Source organism: Eschscholzia californica, unplaced genomic scaffold (assembly GCF_041429995.1).
Source record: "Eschscholzia californica isolate CP2 unplaced genomic scaffold, dmEscCali1.0.p SCAF_1, whole genome shotgun sequence".
Lineage (NCBI taxonomy): Eukaryota > Viridiplantae > Streptophyta > Magnoliopsida > Ranunculales > Papaveraceae > Eschscholzia > Eschscholzia californica.
In genome coordinates, this window is record NW_028238198.1 from 49359377 (window position 1) to 49383173 (window position 23797).

A 23797-nucleotide genomic window follows, 5' to 3' on the forward strand; every position below is an offset into this window, starting at 1 on the left:
GAGGAGAGATAGGTGATGGCTAGTTAATGGAGTTATGACGGTAACTAAAAAAGGGCCCATATGGGTATTTTTGATAAAGTAGGGGGCTAGGCAGGAAGTTGGTCGCAAAGTTGGGGGCTATTTGGGAAATAACCCTTAATTTAATGGGTAAACACAAGATTAGTAATTTAAGTGTAACTTACATGATCAAATGCATTCCAATTGCGCTCACATGGTGAAGCATTACATGTCTGACTTAAAATTCTTTTTGCAAATGCTTGAAGAAAGGTAGTCCCTTCCCATATTTTGTCCACTATTTATCTATATTTGGTCACAAAATAAAACATCCATAAGATCGCCACAAATCTAACATTTAGAAAAAACTTACGCGGTAAATATTTGTGGATTCCTTCGTCACAAAATAAAACATCCATAAGATCGCCACAAATGTAACATTTAGAAAAAAACTTACGAGGTAAATATTTGTGGATTCCTTTCTTTGCAAACTCATGTCCTAAGGATCCAGTTGCACTCCTATAGTGAAATATCTCACTACTCATTTCATCCAAAGCATATTTATCAGACACCAATTTACTCACAGCGAGAAAAACTTGATTCGTAACCGCATCTGTCTCAACCACTTCCCATCTATAAAACAAAACAGAAAGGTTGTGACTAGGACAATCTGACTAGGACAAACTTAATATTCCCATATGCTGACTAGAGTAAATCTCGCCCTCCGATTTGCCATGTGTGTTGATATCTAACGGATCTCTGCTAACCGTCAGGTTGACCCTTGGTTACCCTCTCTCAATCTTTCCTTCAAACGGACGTCCCTCAATCTGACCCTTCTCATCTTTCTCTTTCTCTCTATCCGACTTTCTCTGTTTCTCTTATTGTCGTTTCTTCTTCTCCATTTGCCACCATGATTCTTCAACGAAGATAGTTCAAGTACTTTGTCTCTCTCTATCTGATTCATCAACTATTGAATCTTTCATCTTCTTCATTTCATTCGGTTGGCATCACTGATTGTTGATGGTTAACGAAGTTCATCCATCGTCATAACCCCTTTCAACAACACACAAAAGCGTCTGAACCCTCCATTTTCATTCGCCTCTCACAACTTTGTTCTTCCCTCTCTCTACACTCAACGTAAACGCGTCTCCTCATCTTCAATCGTTCTCTCTCCCTTCTCTCATGTCTTTGCCTACATAGAAGGTAAAATTGTTTTTTAATTTATAGATTGTTTGATATGATTTTGGATTTATATAATGGTTGGGCCCATTTGAGTGATTCCATGGTTGGGTCCATTACCATCTAATAATTAATTGAGAGTGAGCCTCACCCACTCAATACTAGTCAATACTATTTGTCTTCTAGTTAGCGCATGGGTGAGGTCCACCTCTAGAAGGAAGATGGCATTGAAAGCTTTCTTTCTCTAGACAATTAATGTCCCACATCTCTCAACTAGTGAAACTAAAGGTGTCTTATAATAAGTTGCTTGACAACTCATTGTAAAGCACATGGTGGTGTAGAGAAGGCTCCCACACGCGCGCGCACACAAGTGAGGCATTTGGGCTTTTAACCAATTTGGACTCTTTGGCTATTTGGGCTGTTTGGGCCATTTGGGCTAATTGGGCTTATGGGCCTTTGGGTCGTGGCCCGTGAGCCCGTGAGCCCGTGTGCCCGTGTGCTCGGGTGCTTGGGAGCTTGTAATGAAAAGACTCTTTTGCCTTGAAGAGTAGTTTTACTTAAACTCGGATTTTGACTAAGTCGGTGGGAATAACCTAATCAGTATTTGAGTATGTCTCTAACTGATCTCGTAGGGGTAATCAAATTAGTTTCCAAGTTTATCTCCCACTCCCTTAACTTCTCTACCACGTTTCCTTGGCGGTTAGGGTTTTCTCAGAGGCTATATATACTGGCCGAAATCAAGAGAGAAAAGAACACAACTCAATTTCGGATATCTTCCTCTTTCTGACTGTTTAAGTTTTCGAGTTCTGTTATCTCCATTACTATCTCTGTTAGTGCAGACAGAGGAAGTAAGCTCTGGTCAATCCTTGGGGAGTGATCGGAATTAAGTAATTAGCACCCCGGTTACTCCGAAATCACTTTCAAGGCAGTGGCCTCCATACCACGACACAGTGAATAAGTTCATTTCTACCCGACAGTTCCATTGATCTACCCCATATTTCCAATAATTTGAAAGTGATTTTCTGATCAATGGTTGCTGTTAATCTCAAAACCCTACCTGATATGTCAAAGATGATGCCTCTTGATGGAACTAACTACAAGAGGTGGTCACAGAAGCTGCTTATCTTCTTCGAACAACTCGACGTTGATTATATTTTGTTCGAAGATTTATCCACTAGTTCTTCAATCGACATCGATATTACCCCTGTTAAGGATAGGTCATCTACTTCGAATGGTGATGTTGTCAAACAACAGAAAGACAACAAAATTGTTCGAGGACATCTGTTGAATCATATGGACAACAAGTTATTCGACTTGTTTGTCAACTACAAATCTGCTAAGGATATCTGGGATACCCTTCAAAAGAAATATAGAGCTGACGATGCTGGAAGGAAGAAGTACATCATGGGAAAGTGGTTACAGTTCCAAATCAACGATGACTCTTCAATCATGGAGCAGGTTCATGTGTATGAGAACCTGGTTGCTGAAATACTTGCTGAAGGCATGAAGATGTGTGAAATCCTTCAAGCCAATGTTCTGCTGGAAAAGTTTCCTCAATCCTGGAGTGACTACAGAAACCATCTGAAGCACAAGAAGAAGGACAAGTCCCTTCAGGAGCTGATCAGTCACATGAGGACTGAAGAGGTAAATCGCCTCAAGGATAAGTTTGCTAACCTCTCTTTGAATTCCTCTACTGCTAACTTGGTTGAATCTGTTCCTCTGGAAACAAAGACAGGTCAAAAACTAATAAGAAGAAGAAGAAGTCTGGAAAGAGTACGACTGGAGGAGTCAAGTCCAACTCGAAGATCCATAAATCGAAAGGTCTCTGCTATGTCTGTGGAAAATCAGGACATAAGGCATACTAGTGCAACCAGAGGAAGGACCAACGCTCAAACGTTGTTGTACTGAATATTTTTGAACCTGAAGAGATCATTGCTGCAGTAGCCGAGACTTGTTTGGTGGAAAGCAAACATGAATGGGTGCTAGACACAGGAGCTTCCAGGCATATGTGTGCAAACAGAGAGATGTTTCAGACCTTCCAGGAGATGAACGATGGATCCATCGTCTACATGGGCAACTCTACAAAAGCTGGAATCATGGGCAAAGGAAAGGTTCTTCTGAAACTCACCTCTGGAAAGAATCTGTCTCTGAACGATTTTATCTACGTGCCCACCCTAAGGAGGAATCTGATCTCGGGATCTCTTCTCAACAAAGCTGGTTTAAAATTAGTTTTTGAGTCTGATAAAATTGTAATTTCTAAGAATGGGGTCTTTGTTGGGAAGGGATATCTGAGTGGGAGGCTTTTTGTAGTGAACGTCAATTCAGAAATTAATAATAATTCTAGTTCTGCTTATATCGTTGAGTCTTCTGATTTATGGCATGGTAGATTAGGACACGTTATTTACGCTTCTATTAAGAAACTTAAAGAGAATGGAATCATCAGTGCAATCGATCTTGATCATCACACTAGATGTCCCATATGTGTAGAAGCTAAACACGCGAAACTGTCCTTTGAGAATGTCACAATTAGAACGACAGAACTTTTAGAACTAGTACACTCAGACTTAGCTGACTTCAGAAACCTAGCTAGCAGAGGAGGTATGAGATACTACATTACCTTCATAGATGACTACTCTAGGTACACGAAAGTTTACCTCCTAAGGTCTAAAGATGAAGCTGAAGAAGCTTTTCTGAATTATAAGGCTGAAGTAAAAAACCAACTAGACAGAAAAATAAAGAGGTTTAGGTCTGACAGGGGAGGAGAGTATAACTCTAACACCCTTAAATCATTTTATGAAAAACATGGAATCATCCATGAATTCAGTGCTCCTTATACGCCACAACAGAATGGTGTTGCTGAGAGGAAAAATAGGACACTCAAAAACATGATGAACGCCATGCTTTTAAGCTCAGGCTTACCCGATGAACTGTGGGGGGAGGCGATCTTATCTGCCTGCCACATACTCAACAGAGTACCTCATAAAGGGCTAGACAAAACACCTTACAAATTATGGAAAGGTTATGCTAATAATTTGAAATTTCTAAGAGTGTGGGGGTGTCTGGCCAAAGTGGGTATACCTGACTTTAGGAAAGTCAGTGTCGGACCAAAGACAGTTGATTCTGTATTTATTGGTTATGCTCAAAATAGTCCAGCATATAGATTCATGTTATTGGAAGATGAAACAATAACAGAATCTAGAGATGCTGAATTCTTTGAACATGAGTTTCCTTTGAAACTACCTGTTGAAAATATCACCATGAATGATTCGTCACTTACTAACTTACCCATACATGGAGAAGTGCGTAACAGTATGCTCCCATCTAGTTCTACCACTGATAGTGTGGAAGATGGAACAGAACTTAAGAAAAGTAAGAGACGTAGGATAGAGAAAACTTTTGGTCCCGATTTCATTACAGCTTTTCTATCTGAAGGTGTAGACTTGCTTAACAATCAGTTCGTATCTAGTTTCTTAATTGAGACTGATCCAAAGACTTATCATGAAGCCATAACTTCACTAGATGCAAGCTTATGGAAATAGGCCATAAAAAGTGAGCTAGACTCTATCCTAGTCAATCATACGTGGGAGTTGGCTGACTTACCTAAAGGGTGTAAACCTATTAGCAGTAAGTGGATCTTTAAGAAAAAGATGAGGCCATATGGGACAATAGATAAGTATAAAGCCAGACTGGTGATCAGATGCTTTACACAGAGAGAGGGACTTGACTACTTTGACACCTACTCCCCAGTGAGTAAAATCACCACAATTAGGTCTCTTATCGCGTTGGCTGCCATGCATGACCTGGTAATACATCAAATGGATGTTAAAACTGCCTTCCTGAATGGAGATCTAGATGAGGAGATTTATATGTCTCAACCAGAGGGATTTGTAATCTCTGGTCAAGAGAGCAAGGTATGTAAACTGAAGAAGTCCCTATATGGTCTAAAACAGGCACTCGAGAAATGGTATGAGAAATTCGATGATACCATGTTGGGCAATGACTTCACTGTGAATAACTCAGACTCATGCGTATATTATAAACAGTGTAAGTCTGGATATTTCATCATATGTTTGTATGTTGATGACATGCTCATCTTTGGTGCCAATGAAGATGATGTGAATGAGGTAAAAACCTTTCTGTCATCTAAGTTTGAGATGAAGGACTTAGGAGAGGCAGATGTCATACTAGGGGTCAAAATCAAGAGAACCCGAGATGGCATCTTCTAAGTCAACCTCATTAAGTTGAACAAATACTGAGAAAGTTCAACTCCTATGATGTGAATCCTGTGAGAACCTGATGTGACACGAAAATGTCACATTTGGAGAGCCTAACTTAGACTAATTAGTCTTTTTTGAGTGTTATCAATAATATTTTATGTGTTTTTCATGTTAGGTACTTATTTTGGAGTTAAGCGAGTGATTCAGAATAAAAGTAGCAAATTATCACTATCATTTCATGTGCCGAAAATGAGAGAAAAATACTTCAAGCAAATCAAATGACAAGTATAGTCAATGACGAGTCCGACGGTGAAAACGGTATTCAATTCGGAGTTCGGACGGGGAAGATATGGAAGAAAGAAGTCCGAGGGTATTCTAGTCCTTTGTGAGAATTGAAGATGTAGAGACAAGGATGTAGGCACTCTCTTGGTTTCTAAATCAAAGCCCAAAACCAAGTCCAAGCCCAAGAAATATTAAGAGAAGAAGAATTGTGTAGAGATTTTATGGGCACCCATTTGTGGTCTAAAGACTTAGTCAAGTTTGACTAAGTCTAGGGTTGGAACCAAGTTAGGTTACTATTCATCTTCTTCTTCATTGATCATTCAAGAACCAAGAAGGAAAGAGAGAAAAGAGGCAAGAGGTTCTTAAGTTAGGGTTCTTCATCAAGAGGGTTTGAAAGAGAAACACAAGAGAGAAGAATAAGGAGGATCCGGCCAAAGCATAGGCCAGCCAGCACACTAGGCCGGCCTAGCTTTGGCCGGCCGAGCAGCAGCTCGGGCTGCTCGGGAAGGTTGCTCGGGAGAGCTGCAACAGCAGCAACAGCACGGCAGCACCAGCAACAACACGGCAGCAGCAGCAGAGCAGCTCGGCACAACAGCAGGTCTGCTCGGGTAGCTGCTGCTCCAGCTCGGGATGGAAGCTTCACGGGACGGCCGGACAGCAGCACGGGAGGGCGAGTAACCTGCTCGGATGCTTCCAAGATGGCACGGGACGCCTAGGGTTTACTCATATGCGGCTCGGGAAGAGAGATGTGGCCGGATCTAGGGTTTTGGCCGGATTCCCTCACCTTCTTTGGCCGGAATTTTCTAGGGTTTCCGGCCACTTTCTTGGCCGGAAACCTTAGGGCTTATACTCCCCATCACTTTGTCTAGCTTCCCATGTTGTTTGATTTTGGTTTGGGTTGAAATTTCTAAAGAGAGAAAGCTAGGGTAGCTTTAATGGAGGTTGTGTTCTAAATGGAGAAGATGATGGTGGTCGCTATGGGGAATCCAGAAAATTGCCAAAGGGAGGTCGGCTGCAACTAAAAACTCATATTTTCCGACGATCTTAGCCTCGAACCACATCGAAAAAGGGGGATTCTCTCATCATTTTCTTTCCATTTCTTATTCAATCACCATATTTAGCTAACTTTAGTGTGTCGATTATATGAGATGAAATGTGATGAATTCGTGATTATGTTTAATATGATTTGATGTTTTGATTACAAATTGATGTTCATTTATTTCGATTATCGTTTTGATCGTATTTTCATGTGTCTTGTCATGCACTTCGCATAGTTAATAGACGAAACGAAGTATTCGATATCGATCGTAGTCTAAGTCATAATTTCATGTGTCTTGTCATGCACTTCACATAGTTAGGCGACTAGACGACACTTTCGATGACTCGGGATTAGCCGATTTAGACGTTTATTTGACTAAGTATGATCTCCGGATATACATAGTACTTAGAGACATCTACTTTAGGAGTCGAATATCGATTGTACCTCGACACATCAAATCGGACTACACATAGTCGTAGGTTTATCATTATGGATTCCCGGACTTCGACACCTCTCTGACTTATTTGTTGCCCGAATCGAGTCTTACCGTCTCCCGACTCTTGTTCCTTCGACTCTTCTCTCGAATCTCTCTCGCCCGTTTACTTTTATTGTTTAGTTTAGTTTATTTTACTTGTTTGCTTTATTCTCTTATCACCTTATTCGATCAAACCCCCATTTATCTTTGTTTCCTTTCCTTTTTAGTCTAAGTTAGCTTGAAATATCTAGACCGAGGGACAAGACCCTTCGATATTCAAACTACCTTTTATCCTTGGATCGATCCCGGCTTTGCTGGATTACTACTTGATACCTCCGCTTGGGTGTGCAACCTTTTCGGGTGCATCAGAACCCCCTATGACCCTAGCACAACTCTGGTGAAGAATGAAGGTCCAGGTGTCTCACAATCTGAGTATGCTAAGATCATAAGAAGTGTGATGTTTTTGATGAATCACACCAGACCTGACATTGCATTCGCGGTAAATAGACTCAGTAGATACACACATAACCCTAGTGAGGAACACTAGAGAGCACTTCATCACCTGCTTAAGTATTTAAGAGGCACAATTAAAAGAGCTCATTTGATCTCGTGTGCTCAACTTCCTTAGCCACTAAGAGTGACATTAGGATAGCGAATTAACCTTGCCCTTGTAGTCCATGAAACCCAATAAGAGTGTCAACTAGAGGAAAGCGGATACTCCATCATCATCCATCATCTTATATCCCGAGAATGAAGACATGAGAAGAAAGAATGAAGAATGTCAAAGCAAGTATGAAATGGAAAAAGTTGATTGTAAGAATAGAGTTGTGTGTGTTGTATTTTGTTTTGGTTGATTGTATTTATGTTATGAAAAAGAAAAAAAAAAGTGAAAAAGCGAAAAACAAAAGTGATGGAAAAAAAAAGAGAAATGAAATAAAGTGGTTTATGTGTATGTTTGAGCATGTTAGCTCTTTTGTGTGAGTGATGTGATTGTATATATGTGTGTTTGTGTGTATGTTCATGAACAAGTATTCGAAGCAAGAAGCGAATGTGGAAGTGCTTAAGAGGTTCTATTATGAAGAGTTCGACATTCTCGAGAATCCTCCATCGTCATCCATCTCTAGTATCCGTTAACCTTTGGAAGGCATTCTTAGAGGGTAGAATGGGTGAGAAGGGTGAGTGAGCTTCCCCACTCCATTTAGTGGCTAATTCCTTTTCGAAGATCATTCGTTCCAAAATGTTGTCCTCACCCCTTTTTATGTGTTGAGTCCATGTTAGTGATCACACTCACACATACGAGCGAACCATTCTTGAGTGATTTCATATTTGGAGTGTATGCCCATGAGGCCGAAGTCGAGGCGAAATGTACTAAACTAGGAATCAAGGCGTTGTGGTTTCGGAACATAGATGTTGCTCATTATGGTGTGACACTTGCATTTTAGGGTAAGATCATTAGTGAAGAGGACTTTAGCTTTTACAAGAACTTATTTACTTGATTCATTATGTGTTGACATGCTTAAACCCTTTGCTATATGAATCATGTTTATCAATGATTTGGATTTTGGACCCTTGTGTATTTGAAACCACGATGTTTGTGGGTGTCATCTATAGAAACCCTCACGAGACGACACTCGTCCTTTAGGGGTAACCTAGAGGTTTAAAGGCTTGTTGCATACGCTAAATGCAACCGGGATGCCTCCGAAAGTGAGTTAGGCTTTTATTTTGTTTTATTTGCTTGAGGACTAGCAATGTTTAAGTTTGGGGATCTTGATGTGACACGAAAATGTCACATTTGGAGAGCCTAACTTAGACTAATTAGTTTTTTTTTAGTGTTATCAATAATATTTTATGTGTTTTTCATGTTAGGTACTTATTTTGGAGTTAAGCGAGTGATTCAGAATAAAAGTAGCGAATTATCACTATCATTTCATGTGCCGAAAATGAGAGAAAAAGACTTCAAGCAAATCAAATGACAAGTATAGTCAATGACGAGTCCGACGGTGAAAACGGTATTCAATTCGGAGTTCGGACGGGGAAGATGTGGAAGAAAGAAGTCTGAGGGTATTCTAGTCCTTTGTGAGAATTGAAGATGTAGAGACAAGGATGTAGGCACTCTCTTGGTTTCTAAATCAAAGCCCAAAACCAAGACCAAGCCCAAGAAATATTAAGTGAAGAAGAATTGTGTAGAGATTTTATGGGCACCCATTTGTGGTCTAAAGACTTAGTCAAGTTTGACTAAGTCTAGGGTTGGAACCCAGTTAGGTTACTATTCATCTTCTTCTTCATTGATCATTCAAGAACCAAGAAGGAAAGAGAGAAAAAAGGCAAGAGGGTTCTTAAGTTAGGGTTCTTCATCAAGAGGGTTTGAAAGAGAAAGACAAGATAGAAGAAGAAGGAGGATCCGGCCAAAGCATAGGCCAGCCAGCACACTAGGCCGGCCTAGCTTTGGCCGGCCGAGCAGCAGCTCGGGCTGCTCGGGAAGGTTGCTCGGGAGAGCTGCAACAGCAGCAACAGCACGGCAGCACCAGCAACAACACGGCAGCAGCAGGAGAGCTGCTCGGCACAACAGCAGGTCTGCTCGGGTAGCTGCTGCTCCAGCTCGGGATGGAAGCTTCACGGGACGGCCGGACAGCAGCACGGGAGGGCGAGTAACCTGCTCGGATGCTTCCAAGATGGCACGGGACGCCTAGGGTTTACTCATATGCGGCTCGGGAAGAGAGATGAGGCCGGATCTAGGGTTTTGGCCGGATTCCCTCACCTTCTTTGGCCGGAATTTTCTAGGGTTTCCGGCCACTTTCTTGGCCGGAAACCTTAAGGCTTTTACTCCCCATCACTTTGTCTAGCTTCCCATGTTGTTTGATTTTGGTTTGGGTTGAAATTTCTAAAGAGAGAAAGCTAGGGTAGCTTTAATGGAGGTTGTGTTCTAAATGGAGAAGATGATGGTGGTCGCTATGGGGAACCCAGAAAATTGCTAAGGGGAGGTCGGCTGCAACTAAAAACTCATATTTTCCGACGATCTTAGCCTCGAACCACATCGAAAAAGGGGGATTCTCTCATCATTTTCTTTTCATTTCTTATTCAATCACCATATTTAGCTAACTTTAGTGTGTCGATTATATGAGATGAAATGTGATGAATTCGTGATTATGTTTAATATGATTTGATGTTTTGATTACAAATTGATGTTCATTTATTTCGATTATCGTTTTGATCGTATTTTCATGTGTCTTGTCATGCACTTCGCATAGTTAATAGACGAAACGAAGTATTCGATATCGATCGTAGTCTAAGTCATAATTTCATGTGTCTTGTCATGCACTTCACATAGTTAGGCGACTAGACGACACTTTCGATGTCTCGGGATTAGCCGATTTAGACGTTTGTTTGACTAAGTATGATCTCCGGATATACATAGTACTTAGAGACATCTACTTTAGGAGTCGAATATCGATTGTACCTCGACACATCAAATCGGACTACACATAGTCGTAGGTTTATCATTATGGATTCCCGGACTTCGACACCTCTCTGACTTATTTGTTGCCCGAATCGAGTCTTACCGTCTCCCGACTCTTGTTCCTTCGACTCTTCTCTCGAATCTCTCTCGCCCGTTTACTTTTATTGTTTAGTTTAGTTTATTTTACTTGTTTGCTTTATTCTCTTATCACCTTATTCGATCAAACCCCCATTTATCTTTGTTTCCTTTCCTTTTTAGTCTAAGTTAGCTTGAAATATCTAGACCGAGGGACAAGACCCTTCGATATCCAAACTACCTTTTATCCTTGGATCGATCCCGGCTTTGCTGGATTACTACTTGATACCTCCGCTTGGGTGTGCAACCTTTTCGGGTGCATCAGAACCCCCTATGACCCTAGCACAACTCTGGTGAAGAATGAAGGTCCAGGTGTCTCACAATCTGAGTATGCTAAGATCATAGGAGGTGTGATGTTTTTGATGAATCACACCAGACCTGACATTGCATTCGCGGTAAATAGACTCAGTAGATACACACATAACCCTAGTGAGGAACACTAGAGAGCACTTCATCACCTGCTTAAGTATTTAAGAGGCACAATTGATCTAGGCCTGCATTGTGGAAAGTTCCCAGCAGTGCTGGAAGGCTACTGTGATGCTAACTGGGTCACTAACAATGATGAAGTCAGTTCAACTAGTGGTTATGTTTTTGTGTTGGGTGGAAGTGTTGTATCATGGAAGTCTTCCAAATAGACATGCATAGCACGTTCCACTATGGAGTCTGAATTTATCGCTCTTGAACTGGCAAGTCAGGAAGCAGAGTGGTTGAGGAGTCTCTTGGGGGACATACCACAATAGGGAAGGGAAACTACACCAATTTCCCTTCATTGTGACTCACAGGCTGCAATTGCAGTTGCAAAGAATAATGTATTCAATGGCAAGAAGAGACACACCAGGATAAGGCATGCTGCAGTAAAGCATATGCAGAAAAATGGTGTAATAACCTTGGATTATGTGAGGTCAGAACAGAATCTGGCAGACCCACTTACTAAAGGCCTAACGAGGAGACTAGTTCTCGAAACGTCTAAGGGAATGGGGTTGAAGCCTCTGTGCTAATTTTCCATTCCTGTGACGTGGAGCGGAGTCAGCTAGAGTAAAACTAGCAGAGCTCCATTGAGGGGTCAGAGTTTGACCTAAGGATGAGCCTAAGGCTCTTAATGTATTCATAGCCCTTTGTGGTGGTTCTAATGAGGCGGACTTGATGAATACACCGATAGCTAATATATCCATTACCGTAATGGTGGTCCTATTGAGACGGATTATATGGTGTTTAGCTGCTGATGATGGTGAGGATGAACTTCCCAAAGTTCTTAATGATTTCGGACCCGAGTAAGGGGTCAGAGCCTACGATGAGGTAGACTCAAAGAGATCACCTACGTGAGCCCGAGGGTGGAAGGCCGCCCTTTATAGAAGACAGACAACAGTCTTCTAAAAACCTCACCAGTCCCAAGGTATGTTCAGGGCCTACTTAATGAACATGAACGAATCGCGGAGAACGCAGAACTCACCGGGTATCGTATGTGTTGTGGGGGTCTCAGCCAGAAATCTCCAAGTTCAAGAGTAATTTCACTTGGTTGTTTTATTTTTTGTTGTTGCCTCACTCCACTATGTGTCAATTCAAATCGAAAGATATTGAACACTTAAGTACATGTCCCACTTCCAGCTTAGCAGTCAAAAGTCTTTGATAGCCATCTTGTGGGGGATTGTTAGGTTTATATAATGGTCGGACCCATTTGGGTGATTCCATGGTTGGGCCCATTACCATCTAATAATTAATTGAGAGTGAGCCTCACCCACTCACTACTAGTCAAGACTCTTTGCCTTCTAGTTAGCACATGGGTTGGGTCCACCTCTAGAAGGAAGATGGCATTCAAAGCTTTCTTTCTCTAGACAATTAATGTCCCACATCTCTCAACTAGTGACACTAAAGGTGTCTTATAATAAGTTGTTTGACAACTCATTATAAAGCACATGGTGGTGTAGAGAAGGCTCCCACACGTGCGCGCACACATGTGAGGCATTTGGGCTTTTAACCAATTTAGACTCTTTGGCTATTTGGGCTTATGGGCCTTTGGGTCGTGGCCCGTGAGCCCGTGTGTTCGGGTGCTCGTGACCCCGTAAGCCCGTGAGCCCGTGTGCTCGGGTGCTCGAGTGCTCGGGTGCTCGAGTGCTCGGGTGCTCGGGAGCTTAGGAGCTTATAGTGAAAAGACTCTTTTGCCACGAAGAGTAGTTTTACTTAAATTCGGATTTTGACTAAGTCGGTGGGATTAATCTAATCAGTATTTGAGTATATCTCTAACTGATCTCGTAGGGTTAATCAAATTAGTTTCCGAGTTTATCTCCCACTCCCTTAACTTCTCTACCACGTTTCCTAGGCGGTTAGGGTTTTCTCAAAGGCTATATATACTGGCCCAAATCAAGAGAGAAAAGAACACAACTCAATTTCGACTATCTTCCTCTTTCTGATTGTTTAAGTTTTCGAGTTCTGTTATCTCCATTACTATCTCTGTTAGTGCAGACAGATGAAGTAAGTTGTGGTCAATCCTTATGGAGTGATCGAAATCAAGTAATTAGCACCCCGGTTACTCCGAAATCACTTTCAAGGCAGTGGCCTCCATACCACGACACAGTGAATAAGTTCTTTTCTACCCGACAGTTCCATTGATCTACCCCATATTTCCGACATATGAAATTGTTGTTTCGGATTTAGGTTTTTTTTACCATTATCTATTGGATAGAATATCCAAATGAAAAAAAAAAAATTAGTGAGCTATGGTTTTGAAGATGAAATTCTTCAATGGAGATCACAGGTATGTTTTCTTCATTTAATCGATGGGATTTTCTTTCTGTTTTTAATGGATTTTTAGGTCAAGACTTAGATACTGAGCTATGGAAAGCTTGTGCTGGGGTCCTTCAGTAGATATTTTTTTTAGAGCAGGTGAAACTTTAACTTCCAAATTACAACAACCAGGTCATTTTTTCTCTTTTGTTTTCATTTTCGAATTTAGTGTTTTGGTGTGTGATTTGCAGTTAGAAGCTTCAACGAACTAGGAACTTAATTAGAGGATTCCTTTGTTTAATCTTCCGTCAAAGATCCTTCGTCGGAGTTATTAATACTCAGTTATTGGTAGAGATTCTTCTTCCTTGTTAGTGATGATCTTCTTAATTTTTAAACACTCAAATTGTTGATTTGGTTTTAAATTTCTAGGCTGAGCAAGAAACTGATGAAGTTTATGCACAAATTACCTTAATCCCTTTAGATGATGTAAGGATTTCTCAAACTCTTCCAAAATAGATTAAGATTATAATTCAAGCTATGATTATGTTATACCCTTAGCCACTTTTGTAAGTCTTCTTTCTCCTTTTGTTTCTGTAGCAAAATGAACAAATCAGTTCTGATGATTCTTTACCTGAAACTCCAAAACCCACTGTTCACTCATTCTGCAAAATTTTAACTACATCTGATACAAGCACTAATGGTGGACTCTCTATTTTCCAGAAACACTCAACTAAATGCCTCCCTGTTTTGGTAATTTGGGGTTCCGGATTCATATTCTTTTTTCTTATTCCTTCATGTCGATTTTGGTTTTCCCACTGGTTTCTTATGCCTTTGCGGTTTGCTATTTTTAGGACATGAATCAAGCGACACTAACTCAAGAGTTGGTTGCGAAAGATCTTCATGGATACGAGTGGCGATTGAAGCATCCTTTCAGAGGTGACTTTTAATCTAAACTCAACATTTTTCACTCTAGAAATGACCGGAATTGATACTGCTTTGACTAGCCATATTCGACAATTGACTTGTGTTATCTGTGACTTGATGTTCCCATGGATCCAGAAGGGGAATTGACCTAGAAGACTAATTTTCTTTTCCTTTAGTATCTATTAGGTTCATCACTTTTTGCATTTACGGTTGGGATTTGGAGAATTGGTTCTGAAGTACCTGAATTCGAAAGTATTTTCCTTGGTTCTTTTTCACCTGGCTTGTCTCTGTTCTTACCTTATATACTATTTTATTTAGATTGTTAAGTTTGGCTATGAATTGGTTTTTTAATAATTTTGTTGCAGCGGAAGAAGTTGCTGGAACTGGTTTCGCTGCCACTATTACCGGTAATAACTCAGACATTTGACACACACTTAGTGTTCGATAAAATTCTTAGCCGAACTCATTACATTACCCTTTTTTGTTATAGTTGGAGAGATAAGGAACTACATATGACCAGAATTTGTAAAGCATTTGCACTAGAACTTGGATATATATATATATATTCAGTCATTCAAGTTTGAAAATGATGAGGAAGAAAGAATAGGTGTTTTTGTTATGGACATAGCTTTTCCGCTATTTATTAGCTATGATTTTATTAGTGGATTCTTAATATAGCTGAGGTTTTATCCCATAAGATGAAAAAGTTGGATATATATATATGAGCTTCAGACGAAAATGAAAAGCTTAGATGAACTAAAGAAGACTAAAAGTCAAAACATGACACAGTTTTTGGATGAAACAAAGTGCTCTTTTATGGTTTCAGATTCGAAAAACCAGACATCATATGTATCAAAAGTGATCGAAAAGGAGATTCCAAATGCCCGAATATCTGTTTCGGCAACATTACTCGGTAAGAATCATTTTTCACAACTTTTCACATTGACGGCTTCATTGTAATTTCGAAGTATATCACTCGTGTTGTTGAATCAACCGTGAATGATATCTATTCGATACAAAGAGAGTTGTGGTGATTTGTATTTAGACTTCTATGCTTCTTAATATGAATTGAATTGGTTTACCTCAAATTCCATGCTTTTACAAATATGATGCTAAAATTGGTTCAATTGAAGTCATTTATATTCATGTTATGAGTTTGTGACTTTTCAAGAAGACCTACATATTGGTAGTGGTGGGTTGTTTTTGGGCTGCCATGACACGTTCTGAAACACTAGATAAATCTGTGGAAGATAGATATGCTTAAAAATATAAATAGAAATTAGGATAAAGTCATTCGAAATCATGAAAATCTTTATGAAGTTGTCTTTTTCAAATATTAATATTTGTAGTAATCTATTGATCACTGTATACACTTGATCTACTTCTGTAAAGCTTATACTTAATGCTTTCATGCAACTGTAGACACAAGGGAGAACTTGGTAATGTTTGGGAAGAAAGTTCACTAACTAGAAGCCCAAGTTCAAGGAGAGCAGCAGACCTCTAACATTCCTATTTTGCATCTAATAGCATGTGTCGATTAATTACATCATGACAACTGTTTGTTTTACAATTTCGCATGGTGGAGCAGAAGATGGAAGCCGTGGAGTGCGAAATGAAAAGATTGAGGAAGGAACTTGAGAATGAAAAGGTACGTAGTTCGGCAAAAATTACTTATCGTAATAATGGTATGACTGTACAATGCCACCAGTAGGTTAGTCTTCAATTTTGTTCCTTTTTCATAAACTCCATTCTTCTTATGAGTGACAACAAGTTTGCTGCTTCGAAATTTTAGTAAGCAATATATTTGTCGTGGTTCATATGTATTATGCACCTCAATGGTAACATATCTGGTCAATTCAAAACATTATGACCTTTTTTTGGTTCAAAATTCAAAACATTATGACCTACATAGTGATTTTCCATGATAGATATTGAACACAGTATATGCAACATACATTTTCTACTCGATATATTCCTCCATTTCTCATTTAGTATTGTTCGAATTTTCAAATAGGACCGCTGGGGCACTTCGCAATTCACCATCTTTCAACTTGAGATCTTTTTATGATGTGTTAGCAGGTCGCTCAAGAAGAAGCCTGTGCTAAGGTTTTTGCGCTTGAGCTTGAATAGTTGCCGCATTTTGCGACAGGGTTTCGTCAAATTATTAGGAATAAACCTGTTATAAATTATAGTCTAAACTTTCATATTCTCGTTCAATATCAATGCTCGTACCGGAGGCACGGGTCATACCTAGTCCCTTTACGTAATAAATCAATGGATTCAAATAATAACCAACTACATTTAAAGGATGATGAAAATGATCTGTCCATCGGATATCAATAATTTCCCCAACTTTGGCTCGTGTCATGTGGTCACTACCAAGGTTCTTCTTAATTTGCTCCTTTGATATAACCATTGCTTCATATATATATCATAATTGGTTTCACTTCTGTATCCACCAACCTTAACACATCAATTAGTGGTGCCAACACTTGACATGCGAACTGCACATTGTCCCAAAAGCTATTTTTAACTACTATCCTTGCACATCTCATACCATCAACCTTTTTAGCAATATCGGATTGTGTCCATTAATCTGACACAAAAAAATTTTCTAAATGACCCATGTTCCTATGAATACTCTTGATTGTGTAAAAAGCAGTAGCAAATCTAGTCACACAAGATCGGTGCAACTCTTTCCCACCAGTAAACTTCCTCATCAAGTTTAAACCTCTATCATGGTTATACATGTACTTTGTAACGCTTTAGACTCACTCAAAGCACTCTTGATCTTCGGCAATTTATCACCAATATCTTGCAACATTAAGTCGACACAATGTGCCGCACAAGGAGTCCAAAACATATTAGGATGTTGTTCCATTAAGATCTTGCCTTCAGTCTTAAAATTGGAACCATTGTCGGTAATAAACTACATAACAAAAAAAATAGTTTAGTGATAGAAAATTGAAAATTGATTGCTATTTGCTAAACTATTTAGTGATATAAAATGTAAGAAACAGAGAGAGTAAATTAAGTCTTTAAACTCTTATTCAACTTCCTTCTTCATAACTACTAAAAGCTTCATGAGAAGGGGTATAAATACCCAAATGAGAATCCCAAAGAGTTAACACGTACGAGAGTGAGTGGGGATGAGGTGTAACACTATTATCTTCATCTCCTGCTTAAGGGCACCTCATGTTCTAATCTCTTGGGAAACAATTGACAATTATCAATTCAAAGAGTACACCTCATCCTTCTTTTAGATGATCCAATAGTGGGCAGCCACCAAAGTATTCACAACACTCCCCCTTGAATGACCACTATTCGAAATAATTGTCTCATTACAAACCTTGTCAGAGAAACTTTGTTGGACAAAATCTAATGAACAAAAGAGAGTCAATAGTTGATATCTTGGGTGTCGCTGGATACGCAAAATGTTGTCTTGTTAAAACCTTGCCAGAAAAACCCTTTGGGACAAAAATGGACGAAGGAAAAAGAGTACAGAGCGTAGATATCTAGTACTAGTGATGATAACATTCCCCCTGATGAATATCCTATCGTGGACCGATGTAGTTTTACATTAAATCATTCACAGGTCGCATTCCAATGCCTTGTACGAGTTTTCTGAACGTTGTAGTAGGTAAGGACTTGGTAAATAAGTCAGCATAATTCTCACATGATTGTATCTTCTGAATATCTATTTCACCATTCTTCTGTAGATGATGCGAGAAAAATAACTTAGGCGAAATATGTTTCGTTCTATCACCTTTAATATATCCTTCCTTAATTTGAGTAATGCAAGCCGCATTGTCTTCATAAATAATGGTAGGTGACTTTGTAATTCTTAGAAGATCACATGAAATTCTAATGTGACTGATAATAGACCTGAGCCATACACATTCTCTAGTAGTTTCATGAAGAGCAATAATCTCTGAGCGGTTAGAGGATGTAGCGGGCATACTTTGCTTACTTGATCGCCATGAGCAAGTTGTACCACCACTAGTAAAAACATAACCTATTTGTGAACTCCTTTATGTGGGTTAGATAGATATCATGCGTCAGTGTATCTAATTACTTGTGAACCATCAGATGAATTCTTTGAATAAAATAACCCCATGTTAGTAGTTCCTCGAAGGTATCGAAGAATATGCTTTACTCCCATCCAATGTCACTTTGTAGGTGCCGAACTGAACCTGGCTAATAAATTTACTGCAAAAGAAATATCAGGTCTAGTACATTGAGCCAAATATAATAAAGCACCAATTGCACTTAAATATGGTACTTCAAGACCAAGTAGTGCTTCATTATTTTCCTTAGGACGATAAGGATCTTTTTCAGTATCTAAAGATCTGACAACAATTGGAGTACTAAGAGGGTATGCAGTATCCATGCGAAATTTTTTCAAATTTTTTTTCTGTATATAAATTTTGATGGACAAGTATGTCACTTTCACTTCTCTCAATTTGTAAGCCAATGCAAAATTTTCTTTTTCCAAGGTCTTTCATCTCAAATCCTTTCTTCAAATATTCCGCAGCTTTTGAGACATCTTCAACTGTTCCAATTAGATTTATATCATCAACGTATATTGCAATGATAGCGAATCCAGTATATGATTTCTTAATTAACACACATGGACGAATAGGATCATTTATATATCCTTCCTTGCTCAAGTATTCACTGAGTTGATTGTACCACATTCGCCCTGATTGCTTTAAACCATATAAAGCTCTATTAAGTTTTAGTGAATACATGATACGTGGTTTTCCCTCTGGTAGTTTGAATCCTTCAGGAACTTTCATATAAATATTTGTATCTAGATTGTCATATAGATACACAGTAACGACATCTAATAGATACGCAGTAACGACATCTAAATGTAATTGTATCCATAACAGGGGAGTATGTTCTTCATAATCTATACCAGGTTTTTGTTGAAAACCTTGTGCCACAAGTCGTGCTTTGTAGCGAACTATTTCATTATTTTCATTGTGTTTTCTTATAAAAACTCATTTGAACCCAACTGAATTTACATCCTTAGGTGTGAGAACCACTGGTCCAAAAACACCACGTTTATTGAGTGAATCTAGTTCTGTCTGAATTGCGTCTTTCCATTTTGACTAGTCGGGTCTTTGTCTACATTCTTTAATAGAGCGTGGCTCATAATCATCATTTTCTTTTAGAATTGAGGTTGCCACCGCAAAAGAGAATGCCTCATCAGCAACTGTTTCATTTCGATTTCACACTTATCTCGAACATTCATAATTTATAGAGATTTCATCATTATTAGGTATACTGCCTCATCAAGGGTTTCACCCTCTTCAAGGGGTATTTGTTCGGAAAGTGTTGGTGTTTCATTAATAGTCTCTTCTAGAGAACTATTATTTTGTGATTTGTTCTTCCTCTTTCTAGAGATAGTATCTTTAGAACCAATTGGCCGTCCACGTTTCTGACGTGTCTTAGACGACTCATTTGCTACAGTAGTTTCTCCTAGTCCTTTAGGAATATTAATTCGTGCACGAGCATTAGCAGCTGGGATATATGATTTTGTCACCCTTGCAGCATCATTAAATGCATCTGGTAGTTTATTTGCAACACATTGTAAATGTATTATCCTTTCTACTTCTAGCTCAGATTGTTTGGATAAGAATCAAGATGAGATAAACTTTGTGTACTCCAACACAATTCAATTTGTTTGTTATTCACTGCAGACGAATTTTCTTCCCCTAATGGCGGGAAAATTGTTTCGTCAAAATGGCAATCTGCAAATCTTGCAGTGAAAGTATTACCTGTCGTAGGTTCTAGATACCTGATAATAGATGGTGAATCAAAACCAACATATATCTCCAGATGCCGGTGAGGTCCGAATTTTGTCCGTTTAGGAGGTGTAATTGGCACGTGCACCGCACATCCAAAAATACGCAAATGCGCTATGTTTGGTTGATGGCCCAAAACAAGTTGCAAAGGGGAATGTTGACCATTCGCAGTGGGTCATAGGCGGATCAAAGCAGCAGCATGTAATACTGCAGATCCCCATGCAGAAATCGTCAACTTGGTTTTCATCAACATTGGACGTGCAATCAGTTGTATATGTTTTATGAATGATTCCGCTAGACCATTCTGTGTATGAACATAAGCTACAGGATGTTCAACATCAATACCAACTGAAATACAGTATGCATCAAAAGCCTTTGATGTAAATTCGCCTGCTCCATCAAGGCGTATGGACTTAATTGGACAATCAGGAAAATGAGCTCGTAATCTAATAATTTGTGCAAGCAACCTTGCAAACGCATTATTACGAGTAGACGGAAGATTTACATGAGACCATCTAGCAGAGGCGTCTATCAATATCATAAAATATCGAAACAACCCACATGGTGGGTGAATAGGACCACATATATCTCCTTGGATCCTTTCTATAAATTTAGGAGATTCGATATGAACTTTTGTATGAGATGGTCTTATAATTAATTTCCCCAATGAGCAAGGTATACAAGTAAAATCCTTGCCTATTAGAATCTTTTGATTTTGTAGTGGGCGTCCCTCTAAATTTTGAATTATTCTACTCATCATGGTAGATCCTGGGTGTCCCAAACGGTCATGCCAAAGTGTCGTCACACTTTTTAGCGCCCCAAATCCCAAATCTCAAGCTAACCGCTTTGAAATCGAAGATTTGAGACCTTCAAACTGGATCCACGAGCAACACCTACCATGAGTGCACAATCACTACCTGAAAAACAAAATAGCTGGGTTAAAACCCAACTGCAGTAGATTTCCTCAAACCTAAATCTCGGGTAGGCAAGCTCAATCCCCAATCAAGGAAGCATTGCATTCATATTCATTATTGGCATTATCTGAATTTTAACGGTGAATACTAACATAATATATCAGATTTATCCAATCCCTCTCGAAACTAATAATTTATGTCATTTGATTAATTATTAGGTTTTCTAGTTCTCGTATTTTAATCTAATTCTAACCCTGATAATACAACGATCTTTCCTTTTTTTTTCAGCAGATAAAAAATATCATGCCTTTAACTAAGGTAAACCTTTATAGCCACAAACTTGACATGTACGTCGACAAACACATTACGTCGAAAGACACAATCATCAAACTCTCCTTCAGGTATCTCAGACCAATACACAACAAACATTGACTCTTATCAAGAATTACAAACAAGCTCACCAAACAATTCAAGTCAACAACACATAACAAGTCAGAAGGGATGATGCTCATAGTAGATCCTCACGTGGATCACAATCTCAAACAAGCAAATAAAAATAATAATTAACAAACATGGACTCACCACTAGAAGGTATTTACCTAGGAGATACATTGCCTAAAGAACGCAAACCATGTGAATTATCTCAATAAATTCGTCCATTGGAGACTGTTCTGACACCTTGTACGAAAACAATCATAACTTCTCACTCGAAAATCAGATTAATGAACCGTTTGAACTACTAAAAAGTAGACGAACAGACCTTCCCAATCATATAAAAACACACTTAGATTCATTATATATCCACACCAGATTCAATTTTAATATAAACCGACGTGCAGTAAACACTGTTCTGACACCTTGTACGAAAACTATCGTAACTCTTCACTCGGAATTCGTATTAACAAACCGTTTAAACTACAAGAAAGTAGACAAAGAGACCTTTTCAACCATATAAGAATCACACTTTGATTCGTTATATATCTACACCAGATTCAATTTTAATATAAACCGACGTGCAGTAGACACTGTTCTGACATCTTGTACGAAAACTATCGTAACTCTTCACTCGGAACTCGGATTGACGAACCGTTTGAACTACTAGAAAGTAGACAAACAGACATTTCCGAACATATAAGAATCACACTGAGATTATTCATATATCAATACCAGATGTAAGTTGAATTTAGACCGAAATACTATCCTCTCTATATGTTTTATGAAATTCTAGATAAAACTAGTCTCTAAGCCATTTAATCGTTCTTTCATGTGATTAACAATACTATACCTATCATGGAATAAATTGAAAGAGCCTACAAAAAAATTAGGAGATAGGAAATCTACCTCTTTTCGCCTTAGATGACTTTAAGACCACAACCATGACTTGTTCTCTCACTAGAGAACTCTATTTCCATCACTTTTCTTCTTTATTCCTCCTCCCTTCACTAAGGAGCGGCTGCACCCTCTTTCTTTTCTATAGGGTTTCCTCAAAAGTGAAGAGAACTAGGGTTTTTAAACCCACCAGTATTTCATCTAAACAAAACTGACCTAGATTTTTATTATTTCCACCCAATTTGGTATATCAAGAAAATAGGGGTGTTACACACTTGGATCATAAAACTTCTGGTTTATGACAACATACGATTCAACATTTTTTATCCTTGTAATATACAATCCTGAGGAGAGAGTTGCCAATCTCTCAGTGGCGAGGCCAGAAAATTTTATGAGTGGGGGCACGTTTTTTATAGTTAGTGAAAGAATTCTATAGTACACGATCACGGTAGAACCGAAAAACAAATTTTTAACACAATTTTATTTATAGTTTAGATATTCCATGGTAATTTCGATGTACAACAAGTAATATCTAATTTTCTCATAAATATGGTTTGGAGATCTTCCTTCCAACTGGATTCGCAAAAAATATTAAAATAGAAAACATAAGAATGGATGAAGAGATAGTGGTGAAGATTAAGAAAACAATGGTGGAGAAGATGATGTGATCGTAATGGAAGAAAAAGTAAAGATAAAATTTTCTTTCTAATAACATGTTTACTATAACAAAAGTGTAAAAAAACAAGCTTGAAATCCAAACATTCTAGGTGCAAATTGTAGAAAAAAAATGTGTTGCGTGTGTGGGTCGATCCTAAGACCTCCACGATGTAATCCAAGCATTTCACCAGTTGAGCTAGAGAAGGATACTGGTTAAAATGTGGAAATATAGATACATAAGATAGTGGCAAGAGTAATTTAACACATACGAGTCACATTAGGGCCGTGGGGGCATGCGCCCCCACGGGCCCCTATGTGGGCTCGCCCCTGCAATCTCTCGAGATCATGCTTCTAACCTGAAGCAGTTGAAGTAATATATAAATATTCTTCATTATTTTTATCTCTAGTCTCAAGGTGATAACCATTTCGACGTATGTCTTTAAAACTTAACAGAATCTTCAAAGATCTGTTTAAATACAATGCATCGTCAATGGTTAACTTCGTACCACTTGGTAATATTATAATTGCTCTGCCAGAGCCGTCAATGAGACTAGATGAACCAGCGATAGTAATCGCATTAGCCTTAAACAATTTCCGAGTCAAGAAATACTTTTTATTTCGAAAGATGGAATTCGTAGTTCCACTGTCTGCCAGACAAATA

The 23797-nt window shown here is 38.9% G+C and overlaps 1 protein-coding gene across 3 annotated transcripts; it reads left to right on the forward strand.

Moving 5' to 3' along the window:
• Positions 1 to 864: 864 nt before the first annotated feature.
• On the forward strand, positions 865 to 16670 carry LOC147567347 (uncharacterized). Of its 3 annotated transcripts, XM_086669324.1 has the most exons (12): positions 865 to 1197; positions 13459 to 13530; positions 13588 to 13658; positions 13751 to 13847; positions 13929 to 13985; positions 14097 to 14249; positions 14351 to 14435; positions 14610 to 14675; positions 14789 to 14830; positions 15250 to 15336; positions 15846 to 16071; positions 16503 to 16670. In XM_086669324.1, the coding sequence occupies exons 7-11, from the start codon at positions 14354 to 14356 to the stop codon at positions 15887 to 15889; spliced, it is 321 nt and encodes a 106-aa protein (XP_086525450.1). In that variant the 5' UTR covers positions 865 to 1197; positions 13459 to 13530; positions 13588 to 13658; positions 13751 to 13847; positions 13929 to 13985; positions 14097 to 14249; positions 14351 to 14353; the 3' UTR covers positions 15890 to 16071; positions 16503 to 16670. The 3 variants fall into 3 exon arrangements, 1 of the variants encoding a protein (XP_086525450.1); XR_015237653.1 differs by lacking the exons at positions 865 to 1197; positions 15846 to 16071; positions 16503 to 16670 and having other exon boundaries at positions 13443 to 13658; positions 14600 to 14675; positions 15250 to 15337; XR_015237654.1 differs by lacking the exons at positions 865 to 1197; positions 14610 to 14675; positions 15846 to 16071; positions 16503 to 16670 and having other exon boundaries at positions 13443 to 13658; positions 15250 to 15337.
• The last annotated feature ends 7127 nt before the right edge of the window (positions 16671 to 23797 follow it).

Coding starts and splice junctions, on each gene's coding strand:
- LOC147567347 (XM_086669324.1), top strand. CDS start 14,354: ATGAATCAAGCGACACTAACTCAAGAGTTGGTTGCGAAAGATCTTCAT. Junction 14,831..15,249: donor TTTCGCTGCCACTATTACCG/GTAATAACTCAG, acceptor TTATGGTTTCAG/ATTCGAAAAACCAGACATCA. Junction 15,337..15,845: donor TGTTTCGGCAACATTACTCG/GTAAGAATCATT, acceptor ATGCAACTGTAG/ACACAAGGGAGAACTTGGTA.